Source organism: Diplotaxodon limnothrissa, linkage group LG1 (genome assembly GCF_057381915.1).
Source record: "Diplotaxodon limnothrissa isolate DT_005_m linkage group LG1, D_limnothrissa_male_GT1.1, whole genome shotgun sequence".
In the NCBI taxonomy this organism is placed as follows: Eukaryota; Metazoa; Chordata; class Actinopteri; order Cichliformes; family Cichlidae; genus Diplotaxodon; species Diplotaxodon limnothrissa.
In genome coordinates, this window is record NC_140596.1 from 31,059,232 (window position 1) to 31,079,302 (window position 20,071).

The window sequence follows — 20,071 nt, forward strand, 5'->3', positions numbered from 1 at the left end:
AATTATACTTTTTTTTTTAAACAGGATGTCAAACTAACGATTTGTAGTACAAACAGATGCACCAGAAAGTTGATTGTTTTCATCTGGATCCAGATGAACACCATTAACTTTCCGGTGCTTCCTTCCCTGAATGATTGAGCATTCATGGAAACACGTAAACGGATGCATTACCGAAAGATTTTTTTCTGTAGTTAAGGCAAAGCTAATATCTGTTAATATCTTAAAAATGAGTGTGACAGGGTGTGGGTTGTGGCTCAGCTGCAGGGAAGGCGAGGAGCAGTGGGTTCAGAGTGTGGTGCCAGGGGAGCCTGACCCATGCAGCTGACCTCCATCATCTTATCATGCCTCCCCCATTCGAGTAGGTCGCTGTGTGTGGCGTGCAGCAAGAGGAGGCAGTTTGAAAACTAAATGATCAATGTTTGTACTGTAAAGACAACATTTGTGGCTAAAATGTAAGCCCTCATATTGCGTCAGTACATTATTTTTTTCTTGCAAATACAGAAATCGCAAAATACCAACAGCTCCCAGTGTGATTAAGGTCATGGTGATGTGCAAGTTTTTGTTTTTTTTGTAACAGCAGTGGAGATAAGTACTATATTTACATATCTTAAGGCCTTAAATCTCTTTACTTGTTCAATGAAAATGCTTAATTTAAAAGTCAAAATACTGATAATTCATTAGCTACTAAGCACTGAATGATGAGAAAGATGATTATAAGTAATCTCTTGTCTTTCATTTGTCTCCTGGTAATAATCTGCAGATGTTAGAAGAATAAAGCCACTGAAATGCAGACGTTCGTAAACCAGCTGCTTAAAATTCTGAGTTGAATTAATTGGCCCTGGAAAAAAAAATAGATGTCCCAGAGGATTTGAGGGTTTGCTTTCAGAATCAGCTTAACAACACCAACAACAAAATATCAGGGCAGAGTTATAGTTGTGCCTAAGTATTACTTTAAACACTACTTTAAACACCAATCAAGCTCAGTTTTTTGTATTTGGAAAGATGTATTATTAGCTTATTACTTGCACTGAAATACATGAACTTCATTGCATCTTCCAAATTGCAAAGTAAATTACTTGTTTTGATTTCTAAAGAATGATAGCACAGATGCATTTTCAAGGACAAAGAAGCTTGTGTATGGTTTTAATTGATTAAATACACATTTAGCATTTATATTGTTATTTCTTTTCAGCTTGCTGAACAGACTGATAAGGTCTGAACGTTGATTTAAGCAGTTTCTGTAATATCAGAATTTTCAAATCATTAAGCGCGTCCCCTCTAGGCCTGTGTTTAAATTGTGCACTTAATCACTGTATCGCTATATGTCAGCCAATCCTAGAGATTTTTCTTTCTGTGTGGCTGTGGTTCATAAACTGGGAGGGTGTGTGAACCACAAATATGAACTGAGAGTAAGTTGAATGAAGATGATTTATGTAGGAGGAAATGCCTTATTATTTCACTAAACCTTCAGCTTAGTTTCGTTCTTACCTTATGACGGTTATATGTACATTTATATACATATAACCATGATAGGGTCATGTTTTGAATTGAAGACTTTTTTAGCTTCTGAAGCAGGAAATGGAAGAAATGGTTTGAGAACAACTGCTCAAGCTATTTTCAGCTGCTTACTTACAGCAGATTGTTCCCTATTTGGCAGCATTTTGATGTTTGATGCTCTTTTTGATGCAAACAAAGGATTTGTGTCCTCTTGAAATCAGGACTAAGAGTCTTTCACTTGTTGGGTCTTCCTTGATGTCATGATCTTCGTACAGCATCTGACAGCAGACTCATCTCTATCCAACTCATCTAGATGTCGTTGGGGACAGCACCATCACTCACCTTTTCTCACTCAAAATGTGATTATACACCACTTTGCATTTAATCACTAGCTGTTATTAATCTCTGGCGCTCTTCCATAACATGTCTTTTGTTCTGTCCCCCTGCCCTCACCCCCTACCAGTCACAGGGAGGGGGGGAGCGCTTGCTCATAGCCGGTCATCCGATTGTTGAGGTTTTCTCTATATTGTTGTAGGGTCTTTATCTTTATTTATAAGTACCTTGAGATGACTGTTGTCATGATTTGGTGCTTTATAAATAAAACTGAATTGAATTGGCTAATGCGTAAACTGCTACATTACATTTTACATACTCCAGGCTTCACTGCACCCTTAGATCAGCCTGACTGAGACTTTTTTTTTTGGCTTTCGCAGCACAAAATGCTAACCGTTGCATCCATGTCAGTTTAAACTGATTGATAAATAACACTACAGAATGATCTGAGTCTGAGTGGTCTGTGAACTGAGGTGTATCCGGTAATTCTCATTCATTTCTGAAGCTGATATTTCGGCTTCGTCATAGCAACAGTAATATATGTGTGTCTGCTGTTGGTGTGCCCACTGTGCTTCCTGTCCCAGAGTATGTAAATGTTAAAGTTTTTAACAATATAATAAGGAGGATGAAACATTGACTTTTTTGCAGCTGACAAACAGTGGCCTTTATTGTGCAAACAAACAACACGTGACCTTTTCTCTGAGCTCGCTTCACTTGTGTTCATTTGTATGCTGTGTTTGTCATCCGTATGTCTGTATGTGCTTGGAGGTTCCTGCCCAAGTGCTAAGCATTTTCCTAGTATGCATGTGTATATCTATTATATGTGTTTTTGTCTAATCCAATAAAGACACGATCAGAAAATACTCAGAAAGATCAGCTAGAGATTGCTGAAGAGGATGACCAAGGGCAAAGATTTGTTTAACAGCACTGTGTACTACATGTGACAAGGTAAAGTCACAGTTAGTCTTTGTTGTTGTGTGTCAGTGTGAAAGATTTTAATATCTATTTATATTTCCCTTCTGCAGATTATCATCAAAGCTTTAAAGACATTGAGAGACAGCGGGAGCGTTGGGAGCGCAGGCAGCAGAGGAGGAGGAGAAGAATTCGTCAACGCTCTGTCAGCAAAGAGAAATGGGTGGAAACGCTGGTGGTGGCTGACCCCAAAATGGTGGACTATCATGGGAGCAAAGCTGTGGAAAGCTACATACTTGCTGTCATGAATATTGTAAGTATTCGATATTAATAATACTATTACGCTACAGGTATAGGCATCAACAATGAAGCGATGACTGCCAGCCTGTGTCTTTATATACAGACTTTAGATGAAGTAGTAGCTTAATGTGCTTGTGCAAATGCTGCGTTTCCTCCTTTGAGATGCTCTGCCAGCCCCTTCCTGCAACAGCCTTCAGCTGCTGCTTGTCTGAGGGTCTTTAAAAAGCATGCTTCACTGGGCTGAGATCAGGTGACTGACTTGGCTATTGGATAATAGACCATTCACTTGCCTTGAGAAGCTCTTGGTGGGAGTGAGAAGGAGGATCCAACCGCGGACACGGAAGGAAACCAAACTGGGTTTAAACAAAAAGCGAGGCGTTTATTATGGCGAGTTAGACATGACTACAAAAATAAAGCAAAAGGCGAACAGCAGGGTTGAAAACTAAACTAAAAACTAAACTGTGGTAACTATGAACACAGACGTGAACATGATTCTGACCAGGAATGTGCAAGAAACTATGATGAAGAAACAAGAACATGAAACGTGAACACGACCTGAGCAGAATCATGAAGTACATGGAACTTGATGTGATGTGACTAAATACACACAGGAGGTGATCAGGGCAAGTGGAAACACATGGGGAAACAGCTGACCGGAATAAACATAATGACGCCACAGGGGAAGAAAAACTAAACACGTTAAACATGGACACACCAGACTTTTCAAAATAAAACATGGACAGATGTAGACATGAAAACACCAGCCGGACAATTAGAACATAGAACATGCAGAGACAAACACACAGGCGTAACTGAAAGTAAAACACTGAGAAAAGACTCATAACTAAGGAGACATAGATGAACCTAAACTAGACTTAAAACTCAAGGCAAACTGATAATAATACTAGAACTTAACATCCTTTCAATCACAAATACAAAAATAAACTCAAAATCTGGGTCACAGACAGTCCCTGACACTTGGGCATCTTTGGCAGTTTACTTCTATGTCATTATCCATTTCCACTGTAAAGCAACACCTCATCATATTTGGCTGAATCTAAAAAAAGAAACTCTTGCCTCTAAATAATTCATCCTGCTTCTTCCTTCAGCAGTCACGTCATCAATAAACACTATTGACTCTGTTTCACTGGTTCCATTGATTGTAGGCTTTCCTAATGATACGCCTTTCTCTTTGAGAGTGTTCCTGCCTTGGCTAGACGTTGTGAAGGGATTTTCTTAATCAGAGACTGAAGTGTTCGATCACGTGGTCTTTCAGGTCTTTTGGTGTTGCTGAGCTGGTTGACACATTCACTCCTTTTTAAGGCCAAATCAACGATGTGGTACAAAAGATTTCTCACTCTAATACATTTATTTTGGTTTCTCAGTCTTCTTCACTTGTGTTTACATCTTTTTGGACCTTCTATGGAGAGTTCCAGTGATAAGTTACCAAATACTAGGACTGGCCAAAATTCATATCTCGATATTCTTTGGCTGAATCGTGCAGTCAAAATGTAAACTAAAAAGACGCTGAGCATAATAACAAAGACAGATTTCGCAGCTGCTCTGTTCCCAAGTTCTACTGCGTGACTGACAGCCTTAAGTTTGAAATCCGCTTCGTAACCACGTCTCTTAACAGGTGCCATTTGTGGTCCTTATAATATTACACAGTACAGTAATATTACGTTGAAGCACAGTACGTATCACTCAGCAAGGCTTCTGACTACCGTAGCTGTAATGCTCCGACAATCCATCAAGCGGTGCAGCTTTGTAGCTTACAAAACTCGTACTAAAACTTTTTTTGACAGATTGTTGAGCGCCGTGTACCACATAAAATCGGTTCGTGGTGAGTAAGCACAACCACAATTCATACAAAAGGCGCGCTTTTGATTTTTGAGAAACTGAAAGGATTTTAGGTCGTGCAGCCCCCGTAAGTGAAGCTGCATGGCGCTAACGCGTCAGCGTGGTTAGCTCATTAACGCGTTGAAGCCGTCCAGCCCCACGAACGGGGCGATCTGCGGTAACTCGTTAACAGAGATTTGCCGCGTTAATGTAGTTATGGCGTTAACGTCGTTATGGCGTTAATGTCATTTTAATTAGATTAACGCTACCAGCACTAAAATAGTAATCTCCAAATGTTTTCTTTTTACCGACCAGATCCTCTTTGATAGTTTTTTTTTTTTTTTTTTTTTTTTTTGCCTGTCCCGTTTGGCTCTTTTGCCATCAGAATTATTGTCTAAAGGCAAAGAAAGATGCCCAACGGATTTACTTTACCAAATGGACCATCCCAGCCTTGCCTTAATGGTCTATTTGATTCACCTTTTATTGTTTATTTTATTTTATTTTCACTTGCTAAACATGGGACAGACTTGACTGGGGAAAAGAAAGAGGGAAAGAAAAACAGCGGGGAAGAGGGACGGGGATAAAGGGCAAAAAACAAAAACCAACAAAATAAGCAGACAAAAAATCCATATATCAATCACCTGGATCACCTGTTGAGAAAGAAAAAAGAGAAAACAAGCAGAAGAGGAAAAAAAGAGCAACATAATAAACAACATCACGATGATATATGGGAATATAACAGTAAGTACTAAATATTAAACATTATTGTGCAGCACGTAAGATCGACAGCGTACAGTGTGCTTTGAGGTAGGAGCCAAAAAGGGTGTAGTTTGTGTGTGTGAGCACCCGTGTGTACACCTGTGAGCATGGACGCGCTTGATTTTTAAAAGGTTCCTTCATGTAATGATCTGCTAGAGGGTGTGGGGAGCCACAGCTCTGTCCTCCAGGGCATGAAGCAGGTATGGAGGAGATCAAAACTCCAGACATCCAGACCAACAGAGGGGCAGCTGTGCCACTACCCCAGAAAGAGCTGAGGAGAGTCCCAGATGAGGGGTCACTCAGCAGCCGCGGAGCAGAAGCCAGGGGGAGTTGCAGTGACGCGCCCGTGAGCTCCGCCGGCAGCGGATAGCTGCCGTGTCCATCTTATCGTTGCCTGCAAGCGATGGGGGAGGGAGAGTTGTGTTCAGTGAAGGAGAGAAGTGAGGCAGAGTAACGTTGCGTAGAGACAAAAGTGGACAAAACAGAGGCAAACTTGCGGCTCCGCAAGTATAATTATAATGTAACATATACTGAATCAATATAAACGATATTGTCACATCTCATACCTCGCAAAAAAATATATTAATATATTTAAAAACTCGATATATATCGCCCAGTCCTACCAAATACTGCTTGTCAATAAATCGACCAATTCATTTTGTACCTCTGAAAAAGGGGAACTATCTATAAAAATGAACAGTTATTAATGTAAGTAGGGAGGACGCAACTAGGCCATTTTATCTCACCCGGAAGGGGATTTGTGTCTCCAGGGAATGTGGAGAACTACACTGTGGAGGCACTATTGGACAAATGTTTTGATAGATTTAAACTAATACTAGCACACAGAGGAATAGTTTTAGAATTTATTTTAATGTAGAGTTGAAGGATGAATATCTGGTGCATTTTGATTGAAAATTTTCAGATTTTCTTTAAAGCATCATGATAAAAAAGACTTTTTCTTTCTCTCCTTTTTTCCAACCATGTCACGCCACAACTCTGCAATCAATGTTATTACTATATCGTATTCATGGATCTAGTAAAGTGACTTCACTATTACTGAGTAGCGCATGAGGGAGTTTTCCAAATTAGTGCCATGTTGACTCAGACCGCAGCACCTGAAAGTTCTATCAGAGGACATAATATCAGGAAATGCAATTCACTGACAGAAAAGGACACAGATATACTGACCTAGCACACAGCAATACAAGGAGGAAGCAGCTATTATTCTCCACATCCTCCTGCGGTTCTTTTTTAAATTTCTTTACAGTGTTACATAGCAGCTTACATAGCTTTGAACTTTAAACGCCCAAACAATTCAGTTTTGCAAAAACAAGCTTGCAGAGCTTCAAGGGAAACAAACCGTTCAAACAATGTCATCATCTTCCTCATCCGCCAGTTGCTCTATTGTCTCCTCACCAGCGATGTCTTGAAATCGTCAACCATGCAAGAGGCTCATGTTTTCTGTCTTCTGCTGTTTTCTGTGCACACAGAGTAAGGATTTATGAAAAAATTCATAACCCACAGCGCAGCCAATCGAATGGAAAATCATTGTGTATTCACAAGGATGACACCCTCGTATCACTTTGAGCTAACAGTCGAGCGAAACATTAGCACAGCACTCTGTGGGCCGAGGGGAAACGTGTTACAACAACAGCACATTGTTGTGGAGAAAAATACATGAGCTTTAAAAAGCCACAGCTTTGTTTGTACTCACAAGTCACAGAGTATGAAAAAGTGGATAAAGATGATATGAAATGATGATAAGGTTGTTTAACAAAAATGCTGCTGTTGTTTGTTATATGCTCTGAAAACATCTTTGAATGACACAACAGTGAGGTTATAAAAATCATTTTTGATGAATGAAGTCTTTTATCGGTGCCGGAGTTGTTCTGTCTGAAGTGCCTCAGTTTTATGATTTGTACAGAAGGTTTAGTTTGTAGGGATTTTGTCCAGCAGCAAGAAAATGAAGGGATATGTCCAGTGACGTATGCCCTTTCTTCAACATAGTATGAACCATGAATACACAATTCATGTACGAAAAAACACGCCAATGGATTTAAACTGGGGTGAAAGTATAAAATAAAGTACATTATAAAATGAGGTTTCAATTTATTTTTTTCCCCCTTTTAACTATGTTTGCTCAAACGTAAATGCTTCCCATAATCAACAGCATATTTCGAGGTCTATCTGTAAAACTGCTAGAAAACCGTCCTTTAAAATGAACTTCCATCTGAATTACAATGACTTTCGCAGCTTGGATCAGTGTAGCAGTGGAACGAACCGCATCCAATAAACAATCATAGTTACAGAATGCTTGTTTATAGCTGTTCAGAAGAGAGGTAGTCAAAGGCAGGAGAAAGGTTGACCTTTTTGTAAACGGGGCAGAATGTGATTTTTGTACAAACCACGAGTGTGTGTTTCAATGGTCTCCTCTCAGAGGCATTCATGGTGCTGTATGTGAGGAAGAAAATAAGGCAATATAGAGGGAAGAGTTGAATTCCTGCTTCACCTCTGCAAAACTAACCTGGTGCTAAGTTAGGAAACAAATGGTCAAATTCAGACACCCCAGTTCCAGACTTGTATTACGTCCCGAAAAGCATACTGTCTGAAGCACACTTTCTTTTTAATGCTAAAGCAATAATGGTAAATGGCCTGTATTTATATAGGGCTTTACTAGTCCCTAAGGACCCCAAAGCGCTTTACATATCCATTCATCCACCCATTCACACACTGGTGATGGCGAGCTACATTATAGCCACAGCCACCCTGGGGCACACTGACAGAAGCGAGGCTGCCGGACACTGGCGCCACCAGGCCCTCTGACCACCACCAGTAGGCAACGGGTGAAGTGTCTTGCCCAAGGACACAACGACCGAGACTGTCCAAACCGGGGCTCGAACCGGCAACCTTCCGATTACAAGGCGAACTCCCAACTCTTGAGCCACGATCCCAACCTGTTGTAAGCAGCTTTTCATGCTCTTCCCCAAAAAATGCATTGAAACCTGCTGTTCTATCAGTCTCTGTTGATAATGATGCTTAGAGTTTTATATCCCAGCGAGTTCCTTCCACCTCTCAGGTTTTTCTTTCATGCTTCTCATTTCTGGTTTCTCAAATCAACTGACCAACAAAGATCTGAGGTGATTTCCTTTCACGCTTCTCACTTCAGATTTCACGAATCAATTGATCCTTCCCTGTTCTGTAGTAATTAACCTCATGCTGCTTTCTGCCCTTTGTAAAGGATTTCCTTGTGGGAATAGAAAACAGGCTACCATTTATATACAGCTTTTCTACTTGCACTCAGAGATCTTTTGGCCACAAGAACACTGACTAATGCATTCATCCAGCTCTTTATTTTTGCACTAAAAGCACTTTATTTACCCCAACCCAGAGCCTTTTTGCTGCATGGTGACTGTGCCACTGTTAAAGCTACTGACGAACTCTTTAAATTTTGGCACTTTAGACATAAATAACCTTGTGACAAAGTGCTCAAGGGAACCATATTTGAAAAAAATAGAAGAGTTTAGGGTAATACTTTTTACATCCTCCATATTCCCTGAGTGCAAACCAGAAACCCAAAGGTGAAAAATTACGTCAGATGTTGTGTTGCTGTTTGTGTGCATACCACTACTGACGTGTTTTGCTTTAAATGTGCATAATTACAGGCTATAATTATTTCTTTTTAAATACCAGGGTACTTAGGCTTTTGATAGTTAAAGAGACTAGCTGTAATAAATAGATTTGAAAGCTTTGATGTTAAGAGGTTAAAAGTATTAAAAAGCTGTACAGGTCCCCGCTCACAGACTCTCTTTGAAAATTCAGATCATGACTCACGCATAGAAAAACAATGAAAGGCTGGGGAAAAAGGTTTCTAAAAAAAATAAATATTTGTAAAATGCAAATGATAATTCATGAAGAATTGAAAACTGCAAATTATTAACTGAAAAGGTCTAGGCTGATACTTTAGCTAGGGTGTACAGTTTGAGCATAAATGTGTTTAATAAATGAAAATCCAGCAGTCAAGTTTATTTTTCTAGCCACTGCCCTGATTTTAATATAGTGTTAAAAGAAGTTTTCTTCCAGGTTGCAGGTCTCTACAGAGACGCCAGTATTGGGAATGCAATCAACATCGTGGTTGTTCGACTCATCCTGCTGGAGAAGGACGAGGTAAAAACAGATTTCTGTATTTTAATGAAGGGTGGTTTTATTAGTTTCCATATAAAGAGTCAAATCCAAAATTCCTGACCACAGAAATTCTTCAATAGTTTGGTGTCCTGAAAGTTAGTTTTACCAGTTTTGTTTTCTTATTTTTTTCAAGTGTGGGTCAGAATGACCTGTTTTACCTACTCTCTGGGTTTCTTTCCATTTAATGAATGAAATCCCATTCAGAATGACTGAAAACTACTAAACATTACTTGCTTTTAGGTTCTTGGGTGCAGTCAATACTTGCAATTTGTAACTATGCAATAAATAAATGAAAATGGGTTTTCTTAGTCATTCTGATTGCTGTACTGTATGTACAAACCGATTGTAAGCAGTAAAATGTACAGAAATGTTTTGCTGACAGCTGTTAGAATTACAAAACTCACTCTTAGTAATAGCCGAGATATACAACACTGACAAGGACGCTATCACCTTATGTTCATCCAATGTGAAAGTCATGGTGCAATTTGGTTTTCCATTTCAGTTTATAGCCATATTTATCTCTGTGCTGTGCACTTATTCTGGGCAATTTTGTGTACTTAGAGTGCATTAGCTGCTAATGATTGATTTGTCTGCTGTTATGTTTTCTTCTCTTCATCTGATTGTGACATGTCGCTGATAGGATGACTTGAAGATTACACACCACGCTGACAACAGCTTAAACAGCTTCTGTAAGTGGCAAAAGAAACTCAACATGAAAGGGGACGAGCACCCGCTCCACCACGATGTCGCTGTTCTGCTCACCAGGTACTATATACACCCGAATCACTGCTTTCCTTCGTAGTACATTTATCTTTTTACTGTTTGAGCCCAAAGCCCAGCTATGCGTGTAATGTTAATATTGATGTGCAAGTGGCAATCATAAAGTTTCCTGTTTAAATTAGTCTGTTAAGCCCTGTGGCAACGTGAGATCACACAATGGTGACTAAACCTATGGCTCACTGATTAGGATATTGCTAAATTTATATACTTGCAGTTTTGCAAAGCGAGTGTCTATGGCGACCCTTACAGCTAATGCAAGGTGAATATCAAAAATGAACCAAAGAGTACCACAGTCATTTCTGCATTATTCAACAGGGCATCAATTTGTGATATTGCAAGGCGTAATGGAACAAGAAGACGCAGCCTCAGCTTTTACATGAAAAGTAGCCGGGGAGAACTGCTTTTACTCAGCCCTGCAGTTTATGGGCTGTGCAGCTTGAAATCAGATCATGTTTTTTTTTCTCAAGACAATGACAAAAGGCCAACTAATGCCTGATTTTGTTATTAAAACTAAAATTATTTAGTTCCCTTTAGAATTCAATGTTAATAACATTCAACCAAGATTGAAACGTCTGTGATATGACTGAGATTTTGTTTGCACGACCTTTCTCTACTGTCACAGTTCAGAAGTAATAGTTTGACTTTTTGGAAAAGACACTGATACAAAAGTACTGTGCCCACACATTTTTTGGTAGTTTGCCTTGAAGCAGTACCTAACCAATTCCAGAGGAATGTTTTTTGTTAGTTAAGCCGCTTGATAATGACCTGTGACGCACTTAACTCAAGGGATGAACCAGTGTTGTGTTCACACAACTTAGCAAAGAGCCAATTTTAAATTGTATCTTTAGGCACTAATTTAATAACAACCTGCCAAAAAACAAATTGTTTGTTCCAATTTCTTTACTCGAAATCTATGAAATATGCCAAAAGAAAAAAACACTGTTTGACAGACATAAAACAGTATCTTTGCGACATCAAGGTGATTCCTGAAGAGCTGTTACCCAAAAACTTGGCATATTTCTGTATAATGTGCAGTGTGTCCTTAAAAAATGTAGGAAACTGGACAAAAGTGGAAGATTAAAGAAGACATGCCAGGTAGGGCTGGGCGATATATCGAGTTTTTTAAAAAATATCGATATATTTTCATACGAGATATAAGATGTGGCAATATCGTTTATATCGATATGTCTATGTTACGTTATAATTATACTTGTGGAGCCGCAGGTTTGCCTCTCTTTCGTCCACTTTTGTCTCTACGCAACGTTACTCGGCCTCGCCTCTCCTTCACTGAACACAACTCCGCCTCCCCCATAGCTTCACCTGCAGGCAATGACAAGATGAAAGCGGAAAATCTCCGTTAGCGAGTTACCGCGGATGGCCCCGTGCGTGGGGCTGGACGGCGTCAACGTGTTAGCGAGCTAACCGCGCTAACGAGCTAACCGCGCTAACGACATGCAGCCCGGAGGGGCTGCACGGCCTAAAATCCTTTCATTTTCTCAAAACTCGACAGTGCGCCTTATGTATGAATTCTGGTTGTGCTTACTGACCGCGAACCGATTTTATGTGGTACACAGCGCTCAGCAATCTGTCAAAAAATGTTTTAATATGACTTTGCTAAGCTACGGAGCTGCACGGCTTGATGTCGGAGGATTACGGCTACCGGGGAGGAGCCTCGCGGAGTGATACGTACTGTGTGTGTATAAGGACCACAAATGGCACTTGTTCAGAGACGTGGTGCAGCTGTGAAATCTGTCTCTTTGTTATTACGCTCAGCGTCTATTAGTTTACATTTTGACTGCACAATTGTGAGCTTTTTGTTATGCACAAAAACAACATTTTCTTTTATTTATGGACCATGATTATTTAATAAATGCTGATAATTTATTTTTGAGTAATTTCTTCATATACATCTACGCTGTATGTAAATAAAAGTGCCCGTGTGACATCTGGGACACAGTGTGACTAAGAACTCTCTTTTTGTTATTAACTTATGGCTTTAAAAAAAAAATCGAGATATATATCTTATATCGCCATCCAGCTAAAAAATATCGAGATATGAATTTTGGGTCATATCGCCCAGCCCTAATGCCAGGCCTAAAAAGACTATCTAGAGCGGGAGAGCAGCATCTGAGAGTCATGTTCTGAACAAACAGGGGAAAAATGAATCAAATATCTGGCACAGGACCCGAGAGATGCACCTGGCTTTTCACATTGATCCATCTACTGTTCACTGAAGCCTCATCAGAAATGGTGCCTCTCAAGAAGCCATTCTTAAGGAAGGCAAACATTTGTGCTTTTCATGATCCCACCACTCAGATATCTTTTCTATTTCCTCTGTCCTCCTCTTGTTCCCTAGATGATCTGCTCTCTTTTTCTACCTTGTTTAGCTAATGAACCTTGTCTAAGTAAAGTAGTAGTGTGAGCAGCAGCAGCTCATATGCTCCACCTGTGTCTACACAGCACAAAGTCACTGTAAGGGGAGGAAGCGTGATAGCAAAAATGTTAAAACACTCTTCTGGCTTTAAAAAGCTGGATTTGCAATTTGAGCTGTTATCTGCATATGTTAAATATTTTTAAATATAAGATCTGAGTAGAAAGTAATGCATATGTAAAATCCAGTTATGCGTTTTATTCATTCATTCACGTCTCGAATGAATGAATGCTTCCAGTCATAAAAAGATCATTATTATTATTTTTTAATCATTGCTTCACCCCCTTCTTCTGATATGTGACCAACAGTCTGTCGTCTTCTTTCCACAGAAAGGACATCTGCGCATCCGTCAACACACCTTGTGAAACCCTGGGTCTGTCGCATGTGGCAGGAATGTGTCAGCCGCATCGCAGTTGCAGCATTAGCGAGGACACGGGCCTCCCACTGGCTTTCACTGTAGCACACGAGCTAGGACACAAGTAAGGTTTTGGTGCATGCACACATACAAACACAACCATTGTGGCATTCTAGTCTTTGGAAGGTCAGTCAGTGCAAACATTCAGGCCCTGAGTTTCACCAGCGAGCCAAAGTCATGTTCGTCAGCACAAACGCTCTGTTAGTGTCTTGTTCATCAGCCTCTTTATAAAACATGAAGCTTGATCCTGGAGTCGACTTTTCATATTCTAAAATAAATCCATTATAACACTGGATATGTAAAAAAAACATCAATACATTTTTTTCATTACAACATTACACATTACAACTGTACTTTACTAAGATCTTCTTAAATATCACCCTTTCTTCTTTTAACTGCTGGTCTAATAACAATAGACCGAGCAATAAAGAAAAACAGTACGACACAAGACGCTAAATAATAGATTAACACATGAAATAAAAGCAACACTCTAAAGTGATCTCAAGTCAGGGTGTTAACACATTTCCTGTTTTCTGAAACAAATGATATTTGAAAATTGTGTATCTAAGTGTTTAATTATGTATGTAATTAGACCACTCTGCTCTCTCTATAAAACTCACCAAAGTTGCCCTCGTCAGGTATTATTTTTTACAGGATGAAACAACCTTGGAAGACAAAATAATTGATATTCCAAAGCAACCAGTTTGCTGAGAACATTAGTGCTTTCTGCTCAATTTGAACTTATTTTAATTTCATTTGATTTTTGCCCTCTGTTTGTTTATTGGTCAATTAACCAAACTGTTTAAACATTAACATAAAATAAAAAAAATAAAAAAAAGTTACCTTGCTGCTACAGCCGCATAATCCTCAAGGGATTGAATAAAGGGATGAATAAAGGATGAACACAACAACAACAAAGTCCTGCATGTTCTCGGATCTACGTCAACACACACACATCAGGTCTGAGGTAGATCGGACGGACTGCTGTTGAGCAAAGCAAACAAGAGACACGCGAAGGAGTCGAGTCTTTCATTATAGTCTTATTGTCACCTTGACTGCATCTATACAATCATAAATCACACCCTCTTCAAGCTAATTCAACTTGACTCCTGTGACTTGAAAGAGTGAGTGGTTGATAGCTTAATTTATGTCTTAATTACTGTACTCAGATCAACCTATACTACAAGTGTGTACTTGTACTACTTTTATTAAGTCAGCTTAGGAACTTTGTCCTTGAAAATGTGCTGAACAGACCCTATTTTTCACAATTTATATATATGGTTTGTTTGGTTTTACCCTTGAATATATGTCGAGGTTATTTTCTTGAAGGATTGAACAGGTCTTAGGCTGAAGGGAGCCTATTGTGAACACAAGGGTGTTCTTATTATGACGACAAAATAAATTCAGAGCATGAAAGGCTATGAAAGTTATTTTCTTCATTCAAAACCACAATGGTACAATTAGACTGCTTAAAAGGGTAAAAAGAAAATATTGTATATATTTGTGTTATTGCCTGTGTTTTATATTATGTGATTGGTCTGATTGTTTGGTTTTTTGCCACTTTATTGAGGGTCTTTTTTATATTACTGATAAGGATACACATGGTGCAAGTGTACTGTATTTCTTCCAGTTACCATGAAAATCCTACATCACTGTCTCCTGCTACTATATTGTATAAACATGGTGCTGCGAATCATCTAAAAAAAGCTGTTGTATTGTAAAGTTGTATTATTACCCTGGAAAACAGCTATTCTGTAGATGGAATATGTCTACTAGAGTATAACAGAAAGCCTTTTCTTTTTTACAGGGTCTCTGGCTAAAATTGAGAAAATTAATGCTGCTATGCTTTGTTGAAACGAAGAACAACTATAATACTGAAATACACATGATCATACATGTAATTGTTTGATTAAGCTTCATTTATGATTTTAATGATTTAATGAAGTCAGATTAGTTTGTCTAAGGTTTTCTTCATGCTCATTCATCGATAAGCAAAGCGCAGATTTTTCAATTCAAAATTAAAATCCAAACTTGTTCTTGGAACTCGTCACATGTTAAAAGAAGTTACATGTTAAAACCCCAATTTCCTTTAAAAATTAATTCCTAGAAAATGATGATGAAATGCATTTGCTGTACTTGAAAGAAGCGGATTTTTCTTAATCGACATCCATCAGATGTTGAAAAACTTGCAGCCAGTCATCGCTGAAGTTTTCATTGGCATTACTGTTCTCAACCTTGAAAAGTACTAAGCGCTCGTAAACTTTTCTGTATTTGGCAGCGCCCTATAATTTTAAATCTATTGCTTTTCACTTTCTCTCTCAGGGTGCAATGGTAGTATCTAAGAAAATAGATCCTAGAGCTCCAGATGAAGAGAAAAAGAAATTCAGGCTAAAAAGAAGGGGTGAATGGCCTTTTCCTCATCATATTCACATAAGTAATGTTTGTGTAGTCATGCTCTCTGCAAGAAGAAAGAAACTCTGTGTCTCTTGTAAATGAGACATTAAGTCTCAGTGGGACTACCTGGATAAACAAAGGTTACATGAATAAAAAAACACAAGTTCTGCCTGTTTTGATGTATTTTAAACATGTCGAGTGCTCATAATTCTTTGTTATACTACACATGCGGCGCTTTGCCTTGATATACATGTTACATGCTGTGCCCCCTCACTTTTTTCCCTTTTTTGTGAATCCTTTTTATCACAGTTTTGGGATTCAGCATGATGGCAGCGGTAATGACTGTGAACCCGTTGGGAAACGACCTTTCGTCATGTCTCCACAGCTCCTGTACGGCACCTCTTTGCCCAGGTGGTCACGCTGCAGTCGCCAATACATCACCCGCTTCCTAGAGTGAGTGCCTGTTTGTTCTGTATGACTGTGCTGCTGTGTAACATACATGTATATAGGCTTGAGGATTCACGTGCCCTAAACATTTTTGGATTTCCCTGCAGTTTCCCTGTTTGCTGTCATCTGTCACCAACATCTAGAACCATTAGCAGATCACAAAACTAAACCATCACTACATAATAAAACTTCCTGACCAAGATACACTGAATTTAAAAACACTGAAAATAAGTTACATAACACTGTTTCAAATGACCTTTAACATTAGAGCCCTTTGGGTAATAATGGCTTTTCACATTAGTACAGAAGAGAGGCTGTTCTTCACTGCTGAATGCTTTTATTACTGTGGCAATGTTATCTTAGAAAATTATTTCTATTGAAGGGCAATGGCCACCTCATTGTTAAACCCCTTAAGTTCAGCAGCACAGTTAATGCCGCCCACTTACTTTAGTGACTGACATTAAAAAAAGGCCCTCTAACCCACCTCTCTTCTACATCTGATAGTCAAATAGTGACCCAGGACTAGTAACTGTGACTTCTAACTTCATTTAAAGCTCACTGGACAGTCAGTAATTCATATGTGATGAAGTTGAGTAAAAGCCTAAATAGAGTACTTCTTTTTCTTGAATCAACGCTTTGTTTAAATGGATTTTGAAACAGACATTTCTGTCTGTGACAGTCTTTAGTGAGCTTTTTACATCATGTACTGATATCAGTTTTGCAATGTTCCTGTTGAACTGTGCAGTTTTTGGGCTTGTCTTGCCAATATTAACTTATACTCAATATTATTAAATTATTGATAATAGTATTTGATAAAAACAATGTATACTCAATAGTGTAACTTTCAGTATATGGCTGTATACCCCATCATACGTTCCACCATCTGGCTACTTTTACACTACAGTCTGCCAGTGTCTCTCAGCTGTACAGACAGCTGCTACCATCAAAGACTTGATTCTTGCTTCAGCAGCACATGTGCTGAACGTCTGAAATATTTCACCATAACTGCCCCAGTTTCTTTGCTCCGAGCATCTGGAATTCATTTAGTGGGTGTTCAGCTACTTGACAGTATCGTCTTCTTGACTCCACTCCACTGTGGGAGTTCACGGTGATATTTACACTTGTGGGAGTTTGCGGCACAAAAGCCAGTGGTTTGTGTGTTTATATGAGTTATGTGTTTATTTGTGTGTCTGTTTATGACAGATAGTTTAAAGTGGGGAAAAAAAGTCTAAAACCACTTAAAACCAGCACTTCCAGTTAGTTCAGTCAGTATGTGTTTTAATCAAAACAAACTCGCCTATATGTATTTTGCAATATTTTGACTATAGTGTGTTAGCATATATTTTAGCATTGTGCTCAAAGCCACAATGCATTAAATCATGGTTAACGTGAGGTTTTATTTTTCTTTCCATTTTATTCACTTAACTCTACCCATCTCACCCCATTTTTCTCTGCCACGTCTCTGCCGCTGACTGAAAGACAAAGCCTCTATTGTATATATAGCTTCATTTGTCCCAGCAGGCCTCCATAGCTCGCACTGCTTCAGAGGTCTGATCTGTAGGTGTCATTTCATGTAGAAAGTGAAAGGTCACACTGAGCTAACGACTGATATAATCACATAGATGGGCTACTAAACAGAGCCTCGCTTAAATGTCCAGACTGCTGAAAGAAGCCCTAAGATAGCTCACACATAACAGTGGATGGATATATATATATATATATATGTATGTATGTATGTATGTATGTATGTATGTATGTATGTGTATGTATGTGTATGTATGTGTATGTATGTGTATGTATGTGTATGTATGTGTATGTATGTGTATGTATGTGTATGTGTATGTATGTATGTATGTATATATATGTGTATGTATGTATATATATGTGTATGTATGTATATATATGTGTATGTATGTATATATGTGTGTATGTATGTATATATGTGTGTGTATATATATATATATATATGTGTGTGTATATATATACATACATATATACGTGTATATATATACATACATATATACGTGTATATATATACATACATATATACGTGTATATATATATATACATATATACGTGTATATATATATATATATATATATATATATATATATATATATATATATATATATATATATATATATATATATATATATATATATATATATATATGAGGAACCAGGGCACCCTGACGAAAAGTGGGCTACTGGAACAAGAAGGCATCGGTGGGCAAGAGACGAAAACAGGGCGTTGTTGGAATGCTACTACGCAAGTAACCCCGGCGGAAGGGGCTACATGAATAGGATGAGGGACCTATGGATTCTTCGATACCCAACATCCAGAATGACGGCGAAACAACTAGTAGCTCAGTGTTCCAACATTCGAAAGAAGGGACTGCTCTCACAGCTAGAGATTGACGAGGTACAACACAAATGCTACGGCAAGGAGGAGTCAGGACGCCAGGTCAGGGGGGCGATATCATCACCCCCACCCGAGATTGGGTACATAGCCCCAAGTGCGATAGCTTGAAACCTGGATCCCCCGTAGCCGGTTACCAAGATTACGTGAAGTACCCTCAGAAGGTCTGCTAGATGATGTTAATGCAGCACTACGGGCAATACCTACAACCACGATTACCGACACTAACAAGCTGATCTACAATACGGCAGCAGTGATCAGTGAGATGCTTGGCTACAAGTTGAACAGCGACAAGGGGCAGTACCCTCCATGGAGAAGGAGGCTAGAGGGCAAGATCAAAGTAGCACGGAGGGAGGTTAGCCAACTAACGGAGTTGCAGCAAGGTGCGACAAATAAGGTGCCTAAGAAATACAGCAAGCTGTCCATACCTGAGGCCTTGGAAACTGCCAAGCAAAGACTCACAGCCTTGGCCAGCCGCTTGAGGAGGTACACCAGAGAGATAGAAGGCAGGAGAATAAACCAGCTGTTCTCCACAGAACCAGCAAAGGTGTACTCTCAGTGGCAAGGGAACAATAAGAGAACAGCACCACCAAGGCTGGAGACGGAGCAATAATGGAAGAGCATATGGGAGAAGGACGCAACCCATAACGGCAATGCTCAGTGGCTAGAGGATCTGAGGGCAGACCACAGCGACCTCCCTGAACAGGGTCCAGTAACCATCACAGTGGCAGATATCCAAGAAAGGGTCTCCAGTATGAAGAGTTGGACAGCACCAGGGCCCGACATGGTTCACGCCTACTGGCTGAAGAAGCTGACTGCACTCCACGAGCGTCTGGCAGCACAAATGAACCAGCTGCTAGTTAACGAGAGACACCCGGAATGGCTAACTGAAGGCCGGACGGTCCTGATCCCCAAGGACCCCAAGAAGGGACCGGTCCCCTCCAACTACCGACCAATAACCTGCCTCAGTACTACATGGAAGCTCCTGTCAGGCATCATATCGGCTAAGATGAACAGGCACATGGGTCAATACATGAGCGGGACACAGAAAGGAATTGGCAAGAATACCAGAGGCGCAAAACACCAGCTACTGGTAGACAGAACAATCAGCCGAGACTGCAAGACCAGACTGACCAACCTGTGCACTGCCTGGATTGATTACAAGAAGGCCTATGACTCTATGCCCCACAGCTGGATACTGGAATGCCTAGAATTGTACAAGATCAATGGGACCTTAAGAGCCTTCATCAGGAACTCAATGGGGATGTGGCGTACAACACTAGAGGCCAACTCCAAGCCCATAGCACAAGTCACCATCAAGTGCGGGATCTACCAAGGAGATGCTCTGTCCCCACTGCTGTTCT

The 20,071-nt window shown here is 39.6% G+C and overlaps 1 protein-coding gene across 1 annotated transcript in view; it reads left to right on the forward strand.

Annotated features, from left to right (window-relative positions):
* The window catches only part of adamts7 (a disintegrin-like and metallopeptidase (reprolysin type) with thrombospondin type 1 motif, 7), a 104,402-nt gene that overhangs the window by 11,118 nt on the left and 73,213 nt on the right, over positions 1-20,071 (forward strand). The window contains exons 4-8 of the mRNA XM_085349799.1: positions 2,856-3,055; positions 9,721-9,804; positions 10,463-10,587; positions 13,363-13,512; positions 16,152-16,295. Coding sequence (XP_085205925.1) covers positions 2,856-3,055; positions 9,721-9,804; positions 10,463-10,587; positions 13,363-13,512; positions 16,152-16,295 — 703 coding nt within the window. The remainder of the gene's footprint in view (positions 1-2,855; positions 3,056-9,720; positions 9,805-10,462; positions 10,588-13,362; positions 13,513-16,151; positions 16,296-20,071) is intronic.